The sequence below is a fragment of the Aquarana catesbeiana genome, linkage group LG02, assembly GCF_042186555.1.
Source record: "Aquarana catesbeiana isolate 2022-GZ linkage group LG02, ASM4218655v1, whole genome shotgun sequence".
Taxonomy (NCBI): Eukaryota; Metazoa; Chordata; class Amphibia; order Anura; family Ranidae; genus Aquarana; species Aquarana catesbeiana.
Genome location: NC_133325.1, coordinates 412,361,581 through 412,385,873, shown reverse-complemented (window position 1 = coordinate 412,385,873; position 24,293 = coordinate 412,361,581). Strand labels below are relative to the sequence as shown.

The window sequence follows — 24,293 nt, the reverse complement described above, 5'->3', positions numbered from 1 at the left end:
CGTTCCGCCGGGAGTAAGAGCCGAGGTGAGGAGCAGGAGGCGGGGCGCACACACGCTATGTCATTGGTTGCTGGGAAACCTGCATTCCCAGCAAACCAATGACTGGTACTACACTGACGGTCCGGGCAGAAGCGTCCCACGGGCTGTGCCCGGAGCGCGGACCACCACTTAATGATGGCTAGTGTAAACCTTTCAAAGATAACCGCATGTCCGTCAGTGACGATCCCGGCCGTGGTGGTTCCCAGCCCAGCAGTTATCCCTGTGAACATTTAGCACTTGGAATGCCTGATCCTGGATAATCGAAGCATAACCTGGTGTGAAATTGCACAAGAGACAAATTTATCTGTTTGGACCACTAAAAGAGTTCCTCAGAGGTCCACATTTCAGCACTGAAGTGAAGCAGGCTGTCCTAGGATGGTTCAGGCGTACTGACAAATCTTTCTATGCCGAAGCTTTCCAGGCATTAGCTAAACACTGGGATAAGTGTATAAATATAGCAGGGGAGTATGTCAAAGAATAAATGCAGTTTCCACTCCTTGAAATTTGTTCTTTTATTGTATAAACTCAAAAGTCCCGGTTTGACTTGAATGTCCCTCGTAGTATAGTTATCAAAGGGCCTACCAAACAGCTAGGCAGGTTATTACCAGTGAAGAAATAGCAATCATAAGAAAAAAGAAAGCCGAAAAGAAGGAGGGTGAGGGGGAACAGAGATCTCTGTTGCAGGTATCATGTGATGAAGATTACTTGGTGGAGTTGTATTGGATTCCACATCAGTTTAACTTTATTTTGTGTATTATTTATTATACTTGTCATCTTATCATTGATCAAGACCCAGTTAAAGCGGAACTTCACCCAAAAGGGGAAGATCTAATTATTTGCATCCTCCCCCCTTCCTCTTTGATAATTGGCACTTTTTTGGGGGATAAACGGGTACCTGCTTTTAACAGGTACCTGCTCCCACTTCCAGTCGGATCGCGACGGTGACCCAAGCGGACGTTTGGCCCCCTCCTTCCCCTGCAGCCTTCTGGGACACATCACAGGTTCCAGAAGACTGTGGGACCATTCACAAAGCACAGCGCAGCTTATGCATGTGCAGTAGGAAACCAGCTGTGAAGCCACAAGGCTTCACAACCGTTTTCCCTTTGTGAAGATGTCAGCACCTGTACCCGAAGCCAATTAAAGAATCGGCTCAGGCGAGGACGGTGCTGGATCCCTAGACAGGTAAGTGTCCTTATCTTAAAAGTGAGCAGCTACAGTATTATGAGGTAATTGATGTTGAGGTTTAAAGAGATGCATACCTTCATGTGCGAAAACATTTCTTATTTTTATAAATCCTTTGTAATCCACCATTGGAAAGTTAGGAGTCTAAAGCCTGGTGGAAAAATCAGGTTGCAGAATACTGATGCCAGTGGTGTATGTGATGAGAGTAAACTGTTTTTATAGAAACTGTATAAACTGTGTTTAAAGGGTCGCTGGTTCAAATCCCAACCACGGCACCATCTGCCTGGAGATTGCATGTTCTCCCTGTAAGTGGCACATTTGCGAAGATCCACTTTAAAGTGGAATTAAATACAAAAATGTATCATATTGCAGCTTACCAATCCTTAAATGTGGTGTCTGCATTCGTTTTTTTTTTACGTTTTTTTATTTTCTTTTCACCTGTGGTGATTCAGACAGTCACACTTGCTTTCTTAGATTGTTATTATGAATGAATGAAGCAGCAGGAATGTCAATCTGGAAAAGAGGATAGTCATAGCTGTGCGCAGCCCTTTGCATTAGGGTGTGTACCCAAGCGCTCAAACACACATGTGTGTTTGTGTGTGTGTGTGTGTGTGTGTGTGTGTGTGTGTGTGTGTATATATATATATATATATATATATATATATATATATATATATACACACACATATACACGCACAGACACATACCCTCTTATAAAATGAATAAACCAGAGATGCCTCAGCTGCATTGGACATTGAATGAATGGGGAGTGCTCTGTGCTGAGAGGCTGCCTATTCATTCACAAACTGAAGCATAGTACACACAGTTTACTATTCTTCAGTCATGAATGGACACAGGAGCAATCGGCTACCTGCTTTCCATCATGAAACACCCCCCACAGTAGCCGACAGCAGAGGAAAGGAGAGAAGCTGGCAGTGCTGCAGGTGGGGGAGCATGGAGGGTGGGGGTGGGCAGGCAGCAGAGGGAATCAGTGCTGCACGGGGTGATTAGGGTGTACCCAGGTACATCCGGCAAACCCTCACCCTGTGTGCACGCCTATGAGGATAGTGTTTGATGTACTAGCAGGCTTAGATGGATTTGACTAGAAAATTAAAGCCAAACTTGCACTTTTTATACAGTTAAAGCAACAGTTTTTTTTGCTTTTGGGATTAAGGTTTACATAAGTAAACAAAAGCTGACCATTATAAACACCCCTGTTACTGTTAAATGGTTTATCTTAACCTTCTAACTTCCACACCAAAAAAAATGAAAAATGGCACACTTACTGTCTGGATCAACAGGTGAAAATAAAAAAAGCCTAATGCAGACACCAATCTAAGGATTGGTAGGCTGTAATATAATACATTTTTGTTGTTGGGTTTAATACCACTTAATTATCCATTGTGTCCTAAGATAAATTTTTGAATCTTGCCCCAAGGGCTAGAGATTTCGGGATGTTTGTTATAAGTCAGTAATGCCTACTTTGCCATGGGCTCATAGATACAATTGCCAATCCTATCCTGGAGGACAAGCCACAGGGAAATATCCAGGTAGTTTACGTCACCTCACGTCAGATGGGTGCAACAACTCCTGGTATTCAAAAGCGCCCATAAAAGCCGTCCAGGGGTACCAAGTATTACAAAACTTTTGAGAATGAAAAATACACTAGGCTGAAAACCGAAAACGATAACGAAACTGGCAGATACCGAAAATGGCTTTTTTTTATATATTATACAAAAAAAGTTATGAATAAAAGCATAGTACAATCCAGTTATGTAAATAATAAGAACTTTAATAAAAAAGCAACCCACATAAATTAGACAGTGGACACAGAAGATAATCAAATAAAATACAAAATTATAATAAATAAATTAAAGTAACTACAGCATATCCTGCAGTGCAGACTGCAGTCAGTGCACATTGCACCATAACAACAAAATAAAATAAAAACAAAACAAAACAGGCATAAAATAATAAATAAATAATATAAAAATGCCTAAGACTAAGAAGACTTTTTTATTTTATTTTATTAATTTTCAACTTAAATCAGAACTAGTAATTCAGTTCTCTCTCCCTAAGGTGTCAGTGGGTGCATGTGCGATAAAAGTGTATGTATGTAGCTGCGGATTACATGCATAGTCATACAGTGTACCGCACTGTGTTCTGGCCCACGGGTATGGGCGGAGACTTCCCGGAACACAGACTAGTCTACAGTCTGGTCTACAGAAGCAGTGCTCAGCCAATCACAGCAAGCAATGTAGACTAGTCTGTGTTTCTGGAAGTCTCAGCCCATACCCGGAACACAGTGCGGTATACTGTATAGTAGTATGTAGACAACCACACATACAGAACACATAAACATGCTGACAGCTTACAGAGAGACATAGTTTGGCCCAACTGCAACAAACTATGTATGTGTACAGTAGTTCAAAAGCTGGAGTTCTCTCATAAATTGAAGAAGTGCAAAAACTGTAGAAGAACTACAATGAACAACCAACAAATGGCACAACTAGACAATTGGAACATACTAGGTAGTCAGTCATACTATGTTGTATGTTCCAATTGTCAAATAGCACAGTCCAATACCAATTCATTTACTATGTTCAACATGGTAAATTAATTGGTCTATGCTACAGATTTATAAATCTATTTCAGTAAAAGTGGCAGATTTCGCTTTAAGAACAAAAGTTGTTCAGCTTTCTCACAGGAGAGACGGTTTCTCTTCTCATCAAGAATATGAGATGCTAGACTGAATAGTCTCTCACTCTCTGTACTGGTGCTTGGGGCAAATAAATATCTGCGTGCAATCTGTGAAAGCAAAGGAAAATGTTGTTTGTTGATGCACCAGTACTCAAGGGGATTGACGCTTCTGGCGATAGGCTGTTCAGCTAAATAAATGTCCAGCTGTTGAATAGCTGCACTTGTTGTGGCACTGCTATGGACCGGGGTGCATTCATGAAAAATTTCTTCAGACATATCAGATATGGAGGGAGTGTTCCTCTTAACTTGTATGCAACTGTTTCTTCTCACTTTCCTCTGTGCTACACCTCGAAACTCCTTCACCAGATGCTTCCACCACCTCCATTTGTGCCTGTATCATTTCCCGTGCACGCTGCTTTTTCTCCACATTAAAATAATGCTCTTTAGATCTAGAACTGTTGCAATGCAGTACAGTGGGTTGGACTCGGTGTCCTGAAACCGGTTGGTAACGGCCTCCAGTAGAGTGGTTTTAGCCGTTTTTACACCATGGTCTGTTTCTATCTTTTTTCCTAGCAGACGCTTCAGTGCAGAAATCAAGGGAATAACTTCAGCAATGGAAGCATTAGTTGAGCTTATTTCTTTTGTTAACTGTTCAAATGGAGATAGAAGAGACAAACTATTTTCAACTAACATCCACTGATGTGCGCTCAGTGTTGCCAGAAGCTCATAATCTGCAATGTATGCAGCTAAAACATGCTTTTGTTCAAAAAGACTTTGCAGCATATAGAAGGTGCTGTTCCAACGAGTGGCTACATCTTGCTGCAGTCGTTTCGGTGGCATTCCAAACTGTATCTGCAAAGCTTGTAATCTGGAATAAGCAAGCGGAGAATGCTTAAAGTGACTCACAATTTTTCTTCCTTTTGATACGATATCAGATATGGTGCGCTGACTCAGCAATCCTTCATTCACAGCCAATTGCAGTGTGTGCGCCATACACGGTATGCTTTTAAGTTCACTGTCCTCCATTGCCTTTGCCATGTACCGCACATTATCTTGGACAATTAAATGCACTTTAGACTTCTCAATGTGCCAAGTATCAAACATGGTTTTTAAAGCATCATATATTGCTGCTGCAGTATGTGATCCAACAAACTCACGTGCGTTAAGTAGGATGTTTTGCAATTGAAATTTGTCATCTATCCACTGCGCTGTCAGGCTAAGCATGCTCGTTGGACTGACGTCTGAACTCCAAATGTCGGTAGTAAAACTGATTGCTATGATGTCTGTAGTCATGAGCTCATGAACGTGTTTTCTAACACTGCAAAACAATTCAGGTAGACAGGTATCTGCAAAGTAGCATATGTTTGGTAGTGAGTAACGTGGCTCAATATGTTGCATGAGCCTACGGAATCCAATGTCTTCCACAACAGAGAATGGCTGGTCGTCTAATGCAATAAATTCCATGATTTTATTTGTATTGGTATGAGCTTTGGGACTGTCACTTGCAAATTTTTTTAACCTTTTCAGAGATAGTGGCCACAGATGGTGTTAAGCCTGAGGCACTTTTTGAAAGCGGCACTGTTTTCTTGTATTCTGAATGCTGCACTGGATGACGTGTTTTCAGGTGGTGTATCAAACCTGTTGTTGAAAAATGGCTTGGCACTGTACCGCCTCTTGAAATTTCTGCTGACCAAAGACTGCAGATTGCAAATTTGGGCTCTTTTATCAGAAACTTTAAAATATTTCCACACTGCAGACATGGTCCACCTTTGCTGGTAGCGCAGAACAATAGCATAGAATGCTCTATAGTGGGAGTGAAATCTGAGGGGAAAAAAAAGGACAAAATCAATTTAAACGCTAAACCCCAGGAAGCAGCTTTAAAAAATAATAAAACTAACCAATCTTTTTTCTTTTTTTTTTACGGTGCAGCTCTTGCCATGCAAGGTAGTTATGTCTGCACTGCAGTACATCTGACTTGTACCAAAAAGATTTTTATATAATTGAACTGATTAAATAAAATTTGATTTGAAATGGAATACAATGGATTGCAATTGCATGCTATTTTATTTTTTTGAGCTATTCTGTAATATACTATAAAATGTATCCGCTTGTTGACATTGAATTTGTCACTTTGTCAGCGTAGTATAAGTTATACTACACTGACATGACAGCAAGCGCATTAATTTTTTAAACATGACAGTGTGCAATCAATATAATATATATTTATTAAAGCGGTGGGCAAGCTAAAAAGAAAATGTAAAAGTCAGCAGCTACAAACACTATAGCTGCTGACTTTTAAAAAGCACACTTACCTGTCCCTGGTGCATGCGATGTTGGCCGTTCGAGGCCGACCCATCCCTCGGCTCTCAGGTTCCAGCACCGCCATTCAAACTAAGGGAAACAGGCAATGGAGCCTTGCGGCTTCACTGCCCGTTTCCTACTGCGCATGCGCAAGTCGCACAGCTCTTTGTGAACGGGGCGCGCTGTGTTGTGTTACATACACAGTTCCCAGAACACAGTGCAGTGTAGTATAACTTATACTATGCTGACAAATTCAATGACAACAAGCAAATGAATTTTAATTTATAGTATACTACAGAATAGATCAAAAAAATAAGAATAGCATGCAATTGCAATCCATTCTATTTCAAATCATATTTAATCAGTTCAATTATATAAAATAAAAGTCAGATGTACTGCAGTGCAGACATTTTAAATACTAGTATTGCAAGGCAGGAGTGCTGGTTTGTTGTTAACATAGGCCAAGTAGTAAGTAATTCATCATCATTTCAGTTTCTGTACTATAATAAGATAAATAATACTACTAGTTGGATTGTTTGTCATTTGTCAGTTTAAGTAAGGCAAAAGCGGCAATGCTCACCGGTAGTAGTAATGGTAGCCATCCAGGAGGGACAATGCCCACTCACGTACTTGAGTATGCTATGTGCAGCCCTCTATGAAGCCGTCTCTTGGGTCCCAGCAGCATCTCTCTGGTCCCAGCAGCATCTCACAACCACGAGGAGTGTCCGCGGGGAAGGTGCTTCCAACTCCAGCGTCTCGGCAGGGAATGTGCTTACGCGAGTGTGGCGCCTTAACTGCGAGGAACATGCATGCCGCCCACACAACGAGTGACGTCACCCGCTGGTTATCCCACCGCTACTGCGCATGTGTGATTTTCGGTGCCATTATCGGCAAGATTTCTCCTTCGGCAAATTGCCGAAAAGGCCATTTTCGGCCCATATGTTTTGGCGGCCGAAATTTCGGTGCATCCCTAATAGTAAATAGTAGTGGGATGACCACCCAACTCCACTGAAGTAAGCTGAACGATCAGCTGTCTGACACCCTCCCAAAATGGGTGAACCATCGGACAGCTTCAAAAGATATGCGGTAGTGTACCCTCTTCTGAAGAACAGTGCCAACACAGGTTGTATGTTTTCAGGAAGATCTTATGGAAAACTGCAGGAGCTTATAGCCTTACTCCTGCAATTTATTGGCTATGGATGACTTGTGTGTAAAAAGGATGTCTCTCTCAGTTTGAGCAGAAAAGAAGGTCATACTCAGTTCACTCTTGGTTTTCCTTCTACTTCACAATTATGTGCCACTTTGAGTTGGTCTATCACATAAAATCCCAATAAAATACATTTACGTTTTTGGTTGTAACATGACAAAATGTGGAAAATTTCAGAGGGTTTGAATACTTTTTCAAGTCACTGTATGTGGGGAGTGTGGGCATTAAAGCACAGGAACTGAATGTTACATGGTCAGCAAGAGATTAAAAAGTGTTAGCTGGAGTTAGGTTTTAATTTGTTAGTGACTTATGTAAAGTCCATCTAAATCTACTACTCCATCTAACTCTACCCACTCCATGGGTTAACAATGCAGCTGTCCAAGGGAGGCTATGTTGATTAATCATAGATTCAGTGTAGGAGTCAGTGTAGCCACCCTTCCCTGATTGCTAGGTGAAAACAAAGGAAAAAAGTCTAAACAAAATCTAACGCAACAACATCTCAGTATGTGTAGGCTGCATAATACTACATTTTTGGTTTTGCATTTAGATACACTTTAAGTTAAGTAAAGGAATGCTAGAAACTTTTGTAGCTTTTTTGTTGTCTGTTGCAGATTTTTCCTCATTTCCTGTCTGGTAAATGGTTGTCCTCAGAACAGAAAGTGAGGGGAAATCTCTTTACGGCAGCCCAGATAGCTGTAAAACCTGACAGGGGTATTTAGGTATTCTGGTATTGATACACTTTAAGCCTTCAAAGTCTTGTATTTAGTCTGCAGATGTCTAAATAAATTTTCAGTTTATGACCGAATTATTATATGGCTAGTGCAACAACAACAAAAGCTATATTTTGCAGAGGCCAACTGGGAATATGTTATTTTGAAATGTACTTGGCCTATTTTAATTTTCAGGTGTGAGGACATGCATCTTGGCCAAAAGGTTACAGCTAAAAACTAATGATTTGCAGTGGATATAATTGCATTAGCTGTACTTATAGGTTAAATTCCAGGCATTGTAGAGAGCAGAAATACTGTGCAAAGGACAGTAAACCGGTCGTGTGTACGTGGCATAACACATTCCTTTTGATATAAATAAGCATGATAGTCAATGCATTATCATTATTATCATTATCATTATTTCACTTTGATTTTTGGGGTGTCTTTGAATTTAGCACTCTGTAGGTTTATAATTTTAATTTCCATCAAACCATGCGGCATCCTTTCTTTCCTAACACATTACCCAGTCCATATCAGTGTAAATGTCCAGCATGATATTTTCACCCATTGTGATTATCATAATGATAATGATAATGATAATAATGATGATTACCTATGCTTACTACAATCTATCTGAGGGTAAAAGTCAGTGTGTTTGCGTGATGGTGGTGGTTTCTTCATACCAATAACATCTGATATCAACTCCAGCAATCATTCATTTGATCAATTCATGGACTACTATTATGGATCCATTTGACGTATCTAATTAGCGCTGCACCTGTTCCCATATTTCTGTCTATATAACGTACACAATCACATAAATGCGTTTTTCAGCCGGTGCATTTTTGGAAAGGGTCAGGGACCTTTTTTTTCGGCAGGAGATTGCGTTTTGCATGTAATAGACTTCAATGGACCCGCACCAAAAACAAGTCTTGTCGAAAACTGCCTACACCTTTTTTATTTTCATTTGCATATGAGGGGGGCAGGATCTTCCAGATTCCAATAAGCCCACCATCCGCAAACCAGCACAACCACCGGCCAGGGTTGTGGGGAAGAGGTCCTTATCCCCTTTAACATAGGGACAAGGTGCTTTGGGGGGGCAGAGACCCCCCTGCCCCCCCGTGTTGAGGGCATGTGGCCTGGTATGGTTTAGGAGGGGGGGCACTCGCTCGTCCCCTCCCTTTCCCATGTTTGCTGGGCTACATGCTCGGATAAGGGTCTGGATTTTGGGGGGACCCCATGCCATTTAAAAAAAAAAAATGGTTTGGGGTTCCCCTCAAAATCCATACCAGACCCGATTTTGAAAAACGCATCAACCACAGCCACATAGATGTGAACCTATAGTAAGACAGTTGTCATGAGAGCAAGTCCACATGCAAATGGTTTAGGAGGGAGGGCACTCACTCGCCCCCTCCCTTTCCCATGTTTGCTGGGCTACATGCTCGGATAAGGGTCTGGATTTTGGGGGGGACCCCATGCCATTTAAAAAAAAAAAATTGGTTTGGGGTTCCCCTTAAAATCCATACCAGACCCAATTTTGAAAAACGCATCAACCAAAGCCCCATAGATGTGAACCTATAGTAAGACAGTTATCACGAGAGCAAGTCCACATGCAAATATTTCCACTCTATCTAGCCCAGTGACGATGGTCATTAGAACAAATAAAGGCTAAATCCACCTTAGCAGAAACACAGACATCAATACCTAACAAGGGTTCCAACCCCCCACCACTCTATAATAAAACTAAAAAGGTTTTGGCTGTAGATACACTTTCAATTATTCAAGTAAGGCCTGATTAGATTTCTTTATTAACTATTGACACATAGAAAGATCTTTGTTGTACAAATGAAATGATAATTATGCATGATTACAAAACACACAATTATTACAATTTTTTGGAAGATCATTTTTTCATGAGAGCAGTTGAACAGTGAATTATTTTGGCCAATATTAAAGCAACTGTATCAACAGGACATTGTTGATTATATTGTTTAATCAGCCCTGGCCTATATCCAGTCTCTTATCTTCCCCCCATTTGTATACAATGTTTATCAAGTAAGTAAACTCTGATCTATAAATTAGGAGACAAATGAGACAAATATTGCCTTTCATTTATTTCCCTTTTACTTTCCGTAGATTTCATTGTCCTGGTTGCCTCACTTGCAGTTATTGCAGCTGGGACTCAGGGTAACATCTTCGCAACCTCAGCTCTACGCAGTATGCGATTCCTGCAGATCCTACGCATGGTGCGCATGGACCGGAGAGGAGGCACATGGAAATTGTTGGGTTCAGTGGTATATGCTCACAGCAAGGTAAACTATTAAAGGTGCCACATTTGTCCTTTTTGTACAGATTTGATGAGTGCAGCCTACAGAACTGTAGCTACATCAGAAGCAGAGTTTCAGCCAGGTGACCATGTTGTAACACAGAGATGACCAACCTGCGGCTCTCCAACATTTGTGAATCTAGATGTTTGTGTCATATTTAGAATCAGGTTGGCCTTTTTGCCTGTTGCCCACAGATATTTTACAAAGCAGCACAAATATTGCCAGTAGAGATTTGCACACCCTTTAAACTTTGATAAGGAAAGTCCAGGTATTTAACTTTTATGAGAAGGGGAAACATCATTCACTTCACTCACATGTTAGCGTGCCAACTGTGGGAGTCGTCAGGCTAGTACTTTACTAATAGTAGGTGCACTTGTGATTATAACCCACTCTAGTCACCAAAGCCTGAAATTCCATAAGGTACATGAGCTACTTTTGAAGCAGAATGGGACGATTGACTTCAATGGGAGTTCATGGGAAAATGCACGTTACTGTCTTTTTTTCGGTGCTCCCATATTAAAAGTTTTTGGGACTGCCCCAAAGAAGCTCCTGTATGCCACTTCACTGCTAAAAATGTGCCTTTTTTTTTTTTAAGTCTCAAAATTGCCTGCATATGCTATGTTCAAGTGTAAATGGAAATCTAATAATAATCCAGAGTAACGTTTGTTTTCTTCATAAATATAAATCATGTAATTGTGTTTGCTTTCTCCAGGAGCTGATCACTGCATGGTATATTGGTTTTCTGGTGCTAATCTTTGCCTCCTTCCTGGTCTACTTGGCAGAAAAAGATGCCAACAAGGAGTTTTCAACCTATGCTGACTCTCTCTGGTGGGGAACGGTACGTCTTCCTCTGATGTGTGACACAATGAGCATCTTGTGAAGTGTTTAGGGATGTCTGAGAGGTATGAGGTTCAACATGCCTGCTCTTGGCACTTAAAAGTTAAATTTAATAAGTAATAAAACGTACAAAAAATAATTGATTCATATGACATTTTTTCACTCTTTTTCAGCAGCTGCACTGCCATGCCCTTTCTTAACATCTACTGTACAACAGACACAAAAAGAATTTATAGGCAATTTTACTAAATTCATGCAATATTTAGTTTTTTCTATAGACCTCATTCCACCTAAAACAAGAATATCCAATAATTTTGCTACCTCCTCTAGGATAACATTCTAAGGTGATTCATGAAATATTGTAATTACATTATCTAACAAACTGAGTATCAGATGATTGTACAGTTTAAACAGTTTGTTTGCACTCCCAGAGTATGGAACACAACCCTTGCAGCGCCTGAACTTAAATATAGTGTGTTTCGTCTCAAGCAAGAAATAACTTGCTATTTTAGGCACCTAAGATATGCTGGGACTACCTCTTTGAGTCCTGAGAATGTATAAAAATACTGCAAGATTAGGATCTGGTACAGATCAGGGGAAACTATATTTTAGTGCATCAAAAATGTAGCACATTCGTTTATTAAGACATGGGAATGCATTAAGTATTTCTAAAGCGGGTAAAAAGTAGCCCGGAGCTGTCATTTCAAGAAAGATGGAGTTGTTAAACTGAACAGACCTCCTGATCAGTCTGTTCTAGATAAAGTGCAGACACACATCTACTTGTACTAGTTCCAACAATGTCATCAATAAAAGATATTAGAAAGGATCTAAGGTTGACTGACCATTATATGAAAAAGGACCAATATTTTCTCTGCAACACAAATCTCACAGTAAGACTTTAGGTATATCTAAGCCCATAAAACAAAAATGTAACATATTGCAGCTTAGCATTACATAGATGTGTTGTTCCATTAGTTTCCTTTTTACGGCTTTTATAAATGTATTTTTCAAATGGCGATCCTGCCAGTATAACACTTTCTGTTACAATGCTTACACATTACACACTACTTTATGGAGGAGCAGCCTTGCCAGCCTAGGCTGTTCTGATTTAGATTACACACTCCCCCCTCTCTTAATCTCCATTATCTATCTGAGATTTCAGTTGAATGAACCTGAAAGGTAAAAGGATTTCTGACAGGATTAACAGGAAGTTTTGTACTTAGCCTAAGGTTTGTCCCTGGAGCCGAGCACCATAGAGTTGCAATGTACACGCGCAAACTGAGATCACGCTGCACAAGCCAAACATTAATACAAAATGGTGCCGCTAGAGCGCCCCCTGCACGAATTTGGTGATTCATAATTCACTAGAGGATCTGTTCTTAAAAAGGGCGGACTGGTGTCTAATCACCGTACCCATTCACAGTCTACAGCTCATGCAAGACTCTGCAACATGTGCATGAATGGTAGGTTGTAAGGCCTTCACTCAGCATTCTCCTGGTCCCCATTAGCAACGACCCACCATCAGCTGTGGACACTCCTTGCGCATCTTCTGCATAGTTTCAGGATAGGGCTTGGATAGTCCTAAAGCACCTGAGGTCCATGTGACATAAGGGTTCAGGTCACTTGCTGTGTGTTACGTGGAAGGGGTCTGCTGCTCACCACTTGGTCTCCTATCCATCACCAACCCCAACCTGACCAGGTTTGCACCACTGAAATTCTCCTCAAGATCCTGTATCCCACTGTGTGTATCCTCCCTGAGAATGTCCAGCGCTGTGGCCAAACTATGTGCTGTCCCAACTCAATTTTACTAGAGGGTTCTTAGTACAACATAGGAAACAGTTTTAAAAGAGACAGATAATAAATGTTCTCCATCCCAGTAACTGGTCCTTTTTAAGCCAGCAGTGTACCTCTGCCATCACCCGGTATCAGGAGTGCTCACCCTGGGCTCATCATATTTTGAATAAATTTGCTTCAGACTCATCGTTCAGCTCCATGACTAGGCCTCTCCATTCCGACCAGCCTACTGACCTTTAGCTATGCTCCACCCAAACTTTACAGTGGTTCTATAGGCAGAAGGATTTTTACATTAACACATTCTCTGCATTGAACCCCCCCAGCCCCCCATGTACTTAACTAAGACTGATCTCGAACCAGCGCTGTGCCCAAGAGCAGCGGCTGTCTCTGCTCTTTCCCTACTCACAGGGCAGATTCATAGCAGTGGGAGCTTTTGGCTCCTGCTGCTGTCAATAAAATCCTATGATGAGGGAGGAGGCGATGGGACCAAGCAGTGCTGTCTGTGTCTATGGATGCAAGCAGCGTGGCTCAGGTTTAAACCCACAGGTTTGCCACAATAGGAACCAGCTTATTACGGTGGCACATCAAGAAGAGGAAGAGCCAGGAGTGCTGGCGGGGAACTGCAGAAAAGGAGGATCGGGGCTGCTCTGTGCAAAATCATTACACAGAGCAGGTAAGTATCATGTTTATATTTATTTTTTTAAATAGTCACATTAGATAGGATTGTGCCAGGAACTAAGTTAACTCACCTCACTTCCTGAAAGGATTTTAAAGAAGAATTCTACCTTAAAAGTGCAGTGACTTAGATGCTGCTTACGCACAGGCTTCTTATTGGAAAGCCTGAGCTTCATGGACGCACCCCATATTTCATGTTTATTTTTAAAATAAAAATTTCATATAAGCAAATAAAAAAATGATAAAACATTAGTTTATAAACATGTAAACTGACAAAATAATATAACAAAAACTATTATACATGCTTTTTAGCTAAGTAATTTATTTCTGTTTATACTCTTTAGAGCACTTGTATGTATTCATGCCGTCTGTGTTTTCCACTAGATCACTCTTACCACTATTGGTTATGGTGATAAAACACCCCGCACCTGGCTGGGGAGAGTCCTGGCTGCTGGGTTTGCTCTTCTAGGCATCTCTTTCTTTGCATTACCTGCGGTAAGTATACATTATTTATTTCTTAAAGTGTATGGGAATCCATTCTTTTTGTTGTTGTGGATAGAATGGAGAAGGAGTAGGGCTCTTTCACTGACGCTTCTCTGAAAAGCAATATACGCTTGGATTACTTTTCAGAAGTGTTCGACAGGCTGTGAGGAGTCATATGGCACCTCCTCACTGCCTAATTTAACCCTATAACTTCTGTACTACCATGTCGCAGTTGTGTGCATCACACAGTGTTGTGGCACGGTTCAGGCACAGCCCCGTAGAACTGCATTAGTCACGTTTGGCAGTGGTTATTTCAGTTTTTCCACAGCAGCCATGAACAGTTTATGTTAGTGTTCAAGCCAGTGGTTGGAGGGCAGTAAAACCAGGTGGTTGAGCCCCAACCTCACATGTGAATGAACTTTTATTTGCTCTGTCAGGTTTTGTTTCACAAAGCTTATTTTAGCGAGAGTAATACTAATTAGGACTATTTTCTTGTTTCATAGGGGATTCTGGGTTCGGGGTTTGCCCTGAAAGTTCAAGAACAACACAGACAGAAACATTTTGAGAAGCGTCGGACTCCAGCAGCTAATCTTATACAGGTAAGGTAGAATGTGACAATTCTCTGTGACTAGGGATTCTTGTGTTTGTTCCAAACCGCGTTCAGGTCCAAACAGCTATCATTCCTGGGCCATATTACGTCAATGATGGCATTGTATCCTGCCCCTTTGTGTACATCATGGAGTGCAGGCAGTCTGCTGCATGCAGCTCATTGGCTCAGTAATGACAGCTGACTTCCGGGTTGGTTTGCAACAAACACATGCTCAAAGTAAAGGCTAGGCTCACACGATTGATAAAATTTTAAGTGCCTTTATGTAGTGCGACTTGCAGGGATGAGTCATTGGTTATTAATCACTTAAGCTCCAAAAGGTTTTACCCCCTTCCTGACCAGGCCTTTTTATGCGATACGGCACTGTGTTACTTTAACTGACAAATGCGCGGTCGCACAACGCTGTACCCAAATAAAATGTATGTCCTTTTTTCCACACAAAGAGAGCTTTCTTTTGGTGGTATTTGATCACCCCTTCAGTTTTTATTTTTTGCGCTATAAACAAAAAAAGACCAATTTTGAAAAAAAAACTATATTTTTTACTTTCTGTTATAAAACATATCCAATCAAAAAATGTAAAAAATCAAATTTCTTCATCAATTTAGGCCAATATGTATTCTGCTACATATTTTTGGTAAAAAAATCCCAATAAGCGTATATTGATTGGTTTGCGCAAAAGTTATACCGTCTACAATCTATGGGATATTATTTTATTCATTTGTTTTTACCAGTAATGGCAGCAATCAGCAACTTATAGTGGGACTGCGATATTGTGGTGAACAAGTCAGACACTTGTGAAAAAACAAAAATACAATAATGTTGCGCTACTCACAAAAATTAAAAGATGACGCATAAAGCAGCCAGCATCCACAATGTAGTAACAAAGCAAAACAGATGGGTGATATAAATGCAGCGCTAAATAGAGGTGAATGATGCACATAAATGTGACTACCAGACATATAAAAAAGTGGTGTAAAATAGGTGAAAAAATATTATAAACAATTTTTTTCATGAAATAACTATTTAGTCCATAGCCATATAAGTGTCCAACTCAGTGAGTGTTATAAACGTATAAGTGTCCAACAAGGTGGGATGATATGTTTATGGGTGGACAAGAAGTTAATCTTAGATGTCATATATAAATCACAGGGATGGTGTCTCAAAACTCTTGGATGCCATGTAAATCACAGGGATGGTGTTCCAATAGTCGATATCCACAAAAAAGTATAGAAGGAGCAAATACCCTTACCGGAATGGGTGGACACGTTTGCCATACGGCTAGGTGTCATACAGGCTTGTGGATCAGCGATCCCAATGGAAGCTCGATGGGAGGACGTATACAGCAGGTTCTCCTGGTTCCTCTGTGGCAATCGTTGGTGAGCTGAGGGAGATGGATGATCCGGAACTCGATGTAGGTGTCTCACCCGCAAAGGTATGATGGAGGAATGCAGCCCGGCAAATCAGCATCACCTCCTCTTTGCATCAGCATCACCTCCTCTTTGCAAAGAGGAGGTGATGTTGATTTGCCGGGCTGCATTCCTCCTTCATACCTTTGCGGGTGAGACACCTACATCGAGTTCCGGATCATCCATCTCCCTCAGCTCACCAACGATTGCCACAGAGGAACCAGGACAACCTGCTGTATACGTCCTCCCATCGAGCTTCCATTGGGATCGCTGATCCACAAGCCTGTATGACACCTAGCTGTATGGCAAACGTGTCCACCCAATCCGGTAAGGGTATTTGCTCCTTCTATACTTTTTTGTGGATATCGACTAATGGAATACCATCCCTGTGATTTACAAGGCATCCAAGAGTATTGAGACACCATCCCTGTGATTTATATATGACATCTAAGATTAACTTCTTGTCCACCCATAAACAAGTCAGACACTTAACTGACACTTTTGACATTTTTTGGGGACCAGTGACACTAATACAGTGATCAGTGCTAAAAAATGTACTAACTGTACTAATGACACTGACAGGAAAGGGGTTAACATCAGGGGTGATTAAACGATCAAATATATGCCTAGGTTGTGCTTACTCACTGTGGGGGAGGTGCTTAGACTAGGGAAGGTAAAGATTTGCAGAAACAAAGGTTTAAAGCCTTTCCCGCTGACAGAACGACAATCTACCTTGTTTACATAGGCAGACTGCCGTTCTGCTTGTGTCCCGAATGATTGGCGGGTGCCAGCGGACATCAAGTCCACCGGACCTGCTGTGCCCAATCATAGTAAGAGCGCGTCACCGGCGGCACACGTGCGCGCCCTAGACCCAGAAGTGTCAGATCACTTACTAGGTATTGTACGTGATCTGGCACAGAGCGACCGCCCTGCCTCATTAAATGTACGTGGAGCGATCGCTAAGTGGGTAAGGAGCCGGAACCTGCTGGTGTCCTAACAACCAGTGACTCATCCCTGCTGTCAGCCGGGTCCCCCCCCCCATGTTGCGGGCATGTGGCTGGTTATTGTAGCAGGAGTGTGGGGGGGCATGCTTGTTCCCCCCTTTTCCTGGTATTCCAGGTTGCATGCTTGGATAAGGGGCTGGTGTAAATTTTATAGGGGACCCCACACATTTTTTTTTCTTTTGGGGTAGGGTCCTTCTTGTGATTTGGGGGGCACCCCCACACCATTATTTTTACTGACAGGCTCATTTGTTTACATGCTGCTTTCAGCTGGAAATCCCCAGCTGACAGCAGAGATGAGTCACTTGTTGTTAAGGATGCCAGTGAGTGACGGCTCCTGAACAACCAATGATGAGTCACTGGTTGTTAGGACTCCGGCACATGCCGGTTCCTAAGAACCCACACAAATTGCAGGCAAAAATGTACCAAAATTCACATGCGCATACTTTTCCGAAATCATGCTGTACTGAGTTGCATTGATGTGAATGGGCACCACTAAAAACAATGTGATTTCCATTGTCATGCAATTCCGTGCGACTGAAATTGCATCTAAAAAACTGCACTAGTGTGAACCAGGCCTAAAGCTGGCCATATAGTAGCAGATTTTTGAAAGAACATTTGTACAAAAATGTCCAGTACATTTGAGGACTTGATGACTGTTCAAAAGTCCTTTGAAATATTGTTTGCTTTTAGCATTCGATTTGGAAACAAATGAACTGTACTGAACAAAACAACATTCACTGTTAGAAATTTGTTGGCTTGCGAAAAGTTTCCTGTCTTGCTCTTTCAAATTTTTCTGTCACTGTGACAAAACAAATGTTGATTTCATCCCACTAACAATTAGAAAATTCAATGAATGTTTTTAAAACATTTGGAAAGAACTTCTATTAGTGTATGGTTGACTTAACTGAGATTTTTTGTCCACTTAAAGTGTTTGTTAACCCCCAAAAAATAAATAATGGATCTTGCTCCTTTAAAGCATTTTATACAGCATAGTGCTTGTGCTGTGTAATTTTGGACCTCTGTAACACCTAAAAAAACCTAGCTGATCCTGCCAGCTTCTCCCCTCCCCTCTGTAAACTGACCACGGTGTATCATGGCTGCTGAGCCCTGACACCATGGTCAGAGTATGTTCTTCTTCTTTCATCCGTAGCCTGCTCTCCTGTGTTTGTGTCTCCTCTGTCCTCCTGCTTGATTCCTGCATCAACAGAGTCAGTGTTAATGGGGAAATCCCTCATGCAGCACCATTGTGTTCTGCTGGTGGGGAGTGCAGGGAGTCTTTCCTGACAGCAGAACACGATGATTAGTGTTGCCAGCTATGGCCTGCTGCTCTAATCATTCTGGAAAAACCTCACAGGCTAGTTGTATACAAGTCGGTCATAGATCGACTTGTGCACACCCAGGGTGCCCATACATGGATTTAAATTAATCTGGTCCCTGCTGAACTAGCCGAATTTGGATCCATGTGTGGCCAACTTTTAACACGTGCATACTCTCCGTCAATCTTTCTTTACCTGTTCAGTATCAGTGTCCTCATACAAAAAAGGAAAAGTATAACTAGTGTATATTGGGGGTATGTATAACTTTAAACATTTTCAGAGCAATAAATAGTTACAAAGCTGACTATTCTACAAGGGACATGCTTGCTGCCTCATTATTTGATGCTACCTCTGGACATCTTCAAATAAAAGCTGTGTTAATGTAAACATATGAAGGAGCGATGCTGTGCTGGGCTATAGGACATAGTGCTTAATTACAAAACTAAATGTTGTCAGCCGCTTCCTTGCAGAAAAGGACAGATAAAAGTTCCCTAGTGGTTGTGTCTAGAGCACAGATGAGAGAAAGCAATGACTGCAGGATAGAGACAACAAATATTCTTTCACGTAAGCAGTTTGCAGTTTCTATGCAGCGGTTTAAATGGATTTTATAACCAACCCAGGCTAATAAGAAGAAAAGTGTATTTGTTTATCTGCATTGTCAGAAGTAATACCCTGAAAGAATCAGAGTACACATGCAATTGTATAAATAGTGTTTTTTGTTGTTGTTTGATTTGGGAATGGGTAAAACCTTTGCCAGGTTTTTATTTGAATCAGAAAAGGGCTGGCGACTCGGATGCTCTAAGACAGGTTTTTATTGCTTTCTGTGTCCCTGTTAGAAAGGTTTAGGCCCCTTTCACACGGGCTTTCCAATCAGGTCCGCCTGTCAGTTTTTCAGACAGACCTGATTGTACACTACATTCACTCCTATGGGGCAGCGGATGTCAGCGGTACCATGTCCACTGACATCCACTGCTATCCGATCCTGTCCGTGAAATCCAGACGGATGGAGACCGTCTGTTGGATCGGATGACAACAGACAGGCGGTCCATTTTCATCCAATCTCCAATAGAGGACAGCGGGGCTTTGACAAGTCCGTCTCTGCACAGGGAGTGGAGATGGACCTGTCATTCGCCTGCTTAGTGGGGATGAGGGAATCGATCCCCCCGCTGAGCAAAGTGGAGTCCGCCAGGCGGATCGCCCATGTGGAAGAGCCCCCTCTTTTATCCTAGTGATTATTGTTAGAGAGAGAACAAATAATGGAAATTCCAAAATGTTGCAGTTGTTACTGGAAAGGAGGAGAGGGGAAATATTCCAATGGGGACCCCTGCTAAGGTGACAATGGGATTTTCTCTCACTTTGGATAGATTTCCTCTCACTTTCTGTTGCGTCAAAGGCAGATTGCCCTAATGGCACAACTGTGCTGTTCATCACTTTTCTCTTTTTTTACTTCTGATCTTTTATAAGAAATATCAAACGTGGCACAAATCATTTTGTACGGGGTCACAACTATGGCAGCATTGATTTATTAAAAGGCAGTACTAGCGGTGATATCTATTTGTTTGTAATGTTTCTCCATGGCTGGCTCCAGTTCACAACTAAATCCTGTACCATGTCCCCAGTCTCCAACAACTCATATATAATTTCTGCAGTCTCTGGCCATCTCCTGTAGTATGCTTATAGTCTCTGACCATCTCCTGTAGTATGCCTGTAGTCTCTGACCACCTCCTGTAGTATGCCTGTAGTCTCTGACCATCTCTTGTAGTATACCCAAAGTCTCTGACTATCTCTTGTAGTATGCCCATAGTCTCTGACCATCTCCTGTAGTATGCCCAAAGTCTCTGAGCATCTCCTGTAATATGCCCAAAGTCTCTGACCGTCTCTTGTGGTATATCCATAGTCTCTGACCATCTCCTGTAGTATGCCCATAGCCTCTGACCATCTCCTGTAGTATGCCCATAGTCTCCAATAAACTCCTGTAGTATGCCTATAGTCTCTGACCATCTCTTTTAGTATACCCATAGTCTCTGACTATCTCCTGTAGTATGCCAATAGTCTCTGACTATCTCCTGTAATATGCCCGTAGCCTCTGACCATCTCCTGTAATATGCCCATAGCTTCTGACCATCTCCTTTAGTATGCCCATAGTCTCTGACCATCTCCTGTAATATGCCCATAGTTTCTGACCATCTTCTTTAGTATGCCCATAGTCTCTGACCATCTCCTGCAGTATGCCAAGTATGCCAATAGTCTCTGACCATTTCTTATAGTATGCCCAAAGTCTCTGACCATCTCTTGTAGTATACCCATAGTCTCTGCTCATCTCCTGTAGTATGCCCAAAGTCTCTGACCATCTCTTGTAGTATACCCATAGTTTCTGCTCATCTCCTGTAGTATGCCCATAGTCTCTGTCCATCTCCTGTAGTATGCCCATAGTCTCTGACCATCTCCTGTAGTATACCCAAAGTCTCTGGCCATCTCCTGTAGTATGCCCATAGTCTCTGACCATCTTCTGTAGTATACCCCTAGTCTCTGCCCATCTCCTGTAGTATGCCCATAGTCTCTGCCCATCTCCTGTAGTATGCCCATAGTCTTTGACCATCTCCTGTAGTATGCCCATAGTCTCTGCCCATCTCCTGTAGTATGTCCATAGTCTTTGACCATCTCCTGTAGTTGTAGTATGCCCATAGTCTCTGACCATCTTCTGTAGTATACCCCTAGTCTCTGGCCAACTCCTGTAGTATGCCCATAGTCTCTGAGCAACTCCTGTAGTATACCCCTAGTCCCTGACACACTTCTGTTGCATGTTTGCAGTCTCTGATAGCTTTCTTTAAGATTGCATCCAATGCTTATTATGTATGACCCTTTGGTTATGTCAGGGGCCCAATTTAAATCCGGCTATATCAAGTTAGATGGCCACCACTGTCATTAGGTATTCACAACCTCGATAACTCAAATTGTGTGATCTGAGCAAGACAAAACACTATACTTTTACTTTTTTCCTAACACTATACTTTTCCTAACCATCATCAGGACATATCTTGCACTGGGCATCAAGATACCAGAATGTGCCACTGTAGTGTTCTAGTTCCATTTAGTCAACTACTGCGTGTCTTCATTCAGTGCTTGACTTTGCTGTACTACAGGTGAAAAAATAACACATGATGTTCTTTTAAAATGTTATAAATATACACTTGTTCTTGGTCCAGTGTGGAAATCAAGGACCATTATTAGTCAGGGTGGGAAAGTTTGTACATTCTGCCTTGCACAAGAGATCTATTTGCAGTATAATAATTATGTGCTATATTTATTCAATATTAGCATTGCCAATTCTTTCCCAATAATACATGAAGTGCAGTAGCACCTAACAACTAGTCCACAATAATGTTTCATTGTCATAACGAATCTAAACTATGAAAGGTAAAAATCCACTTAGTTATTGTAGGCATTTGAATTTTGCACACCTCTGTTGTCTACTCTAGGCAAACAAATAAGTCAAATTTGGCTCCAATTCATTTTGGTTTTGCTAGCATTACAGTCTGTAGGAATAAGGTGCATCCAAAAAGTATTGTTTATATTAGAGAGAATGAAGGCTTGCTTTTATACTGCTGTTGTATGAATACCGATTATGTGTTTGCTTACAGAAAAGTGTATTTTCTTGCTTTTCATTCTGTGTTCAGTATGCAGAGCTCTTGTCCTCGTGAGTGAGTTTTCTTCTCACTGCCATAATATTTAGGGGAGCGTAGAGTGTTGCTATGGAAGGTATTTATTTTCCCATCAAAATAAAAAGGCCCAGGTCTTCCCCCTCCCCAACCCTGGCAGTTGCTGGTTTATAAATGCTAAGCTCTTTGTGTATGGGGGGTGTTAATACTTTGAGGTGGGGGGAGATCTTTGGAAGCTGGAAACTATCAAACCCACTGGGGGAATAGAAGGATCTCAGTATCCTGACAGTAACATAAAGCAGATTGCTTTCTCACCTATTAGTGGAAAATGGTGTGATCTTCAATAAATATTATGTAAAATGCCATTAAAAGACAGTAGATATGTGTTACGCAGTGAAATTCCATGCTGTTTTTTGGGGTGTTTTATGGCAAAGGAAAACAAAAGTGGAGGTGTTTCCAAGGGAAGCCATTTTTTTTCTTTTATATTATAACCTGCAATAGAAAAAATATAGCTGGAATCAGGTTGGTTGCTTCATTATTAACAGATCTAACAGCTTAGTAAACTAACTCAGTACCATGTTTATATAATAAGGTAATGCAAACAGCAACAAAAACATAGTAGCCTATAGTAACCAGTCAGATTTTGGCTAACATTAGACCAGGGAAAGCATTTTGCACATTGCTCTTACCTCACACAAGTTGACCAAGCCCTTTACATGCAATTCAGTGCGGTGCGATTTTAGCCCATTTATTTTCAGTGGGCTCAAATCGCACCGCATCTCACGAAAGACGTGCATGCTTCAATTGTAGAAATGCACTGCAACCAGATCGCTTGGTCGTTTTGTACCATGTGATCCTGTGCCAGCAAACGCACTGCGTTTGTGACCTGTGTTTGGGGTGGCATTAAGTTTGCACTGACACCTACTGCAGATCGCAAGGGCAGTGCAATTTGAACACGGTGCAAGAAATGCGCATGGATCGTGGGTTTTCCACATGACATCAAAAGGTTAAAGGATACCTGCTTACCTAAAATGAATTAGATGATAAATGCTATTTTGTTAAATATAGAATCAATGTCTTTTAGATTTGAAGCTTAACCGCTTCCCGTCCAGCAACGCAACAATACATCGCTGGATTGGAAAGTTGATATCTCAGTCATCACTGCAGTGATGACCAATATATCATTTCTTAGGGCCCGCGATTTCCTTCATTTTAAAAGTAATCCTAGTGGCTAAGAATTTCAGTATCTCTTTACTCAGCGTAAAAACATTTTTTATATTTTACCAAACAAGTGAGTATCAACTGACATAAAAATATGCAACACCCACCATTTTGTTCCCTTTGGCCTTTGCTTAAAAATATATAATGCTTGGGGATTTTAAGCAGTTTTCTAGCAAAAAAATATATGTTTTCTTTATATGTAGGAGAGGAATGTGAGAATTGGCCCAGTCTGGAACTGGTTACAATATATTTCATTCTCTATCCCCCAGGCATTTTTTCCACATAGACCCTAAAAGAAAAGAAAGGGCATTGAGAAACCCACCCCCCACATCCCCTTGGGGGGCTATTTTCCACAATGCATTGCCTCAATGTAATTCCAGTACAGCTTCCTAAGCAGAAACAAGTTCTCTTTTTTGCACACTTAAAATGGACTTAGCTGTATCTGAGCATAAAAAAACAAAAGCACTATTTAATTAATTTTTAATATGCAAAGCAAACTTACCCATCCCATGCTTTATTTTGCTGAGAAATCACTTTGAAAAACACACCCCTAGTATTTCTAGAAGTGGCCATCTTGAATAAGGGCAAATGATTCATGTAGCATTTACTTCCTGGAATCCATCCTGGTGATCACTAGGATGGATTCTCACACATACACAGTACAATATACACAGGCTGCTGGTACACTTTTGTAAGATCAGTTATGCAGGCAGGTGGGTGTGCTTAGCTAAGAAAGACTTCTGCGTTGTATGACATCATTTGGCCTAGTCCCGAAACTAGGAAGCAACTGAAGAATTGTAAAAAGTAATTTAAAACAAGTAAAGG

At 41.3% G+C, this 24,293-nt stretch overlaps 1 protein-coding gene across 3 annotated transcripts in view; it reads left to right on the top strand.

Moving 5' to 3' along the window:
- KCNQ4 (potassium voltage-gated channel subfamily Q member 4) overlaps positions 1–24,293 on the top strand; it is a 231,963-nt gene that overhangs the window by 168,080 nt on the left and 39,590 nt on the right. For all 3 annotated transcript variants that reach the window (XM_073615414.1, XM_073615415.1, XM_073615413.1), the window contains exons 4-7: positions 10,276–10,451; positions 11,179–11,304; positions 14,157–14,267; positions 14,759–14,854. In XM_073615414.1, the coding sequence (XP_073471515.1) occupies positions 10,276–10,451; positions 11,179–11,304; positions 14,157–14,267; positions 14,759–14,854 (509 nt within the window). The remainder of the gene's footprint in view (positions 1–10,275; positions 10,452–11,178; positions 11,305–14,156; positions 14,268–14,758; positions 14,855–24,293) is intronic.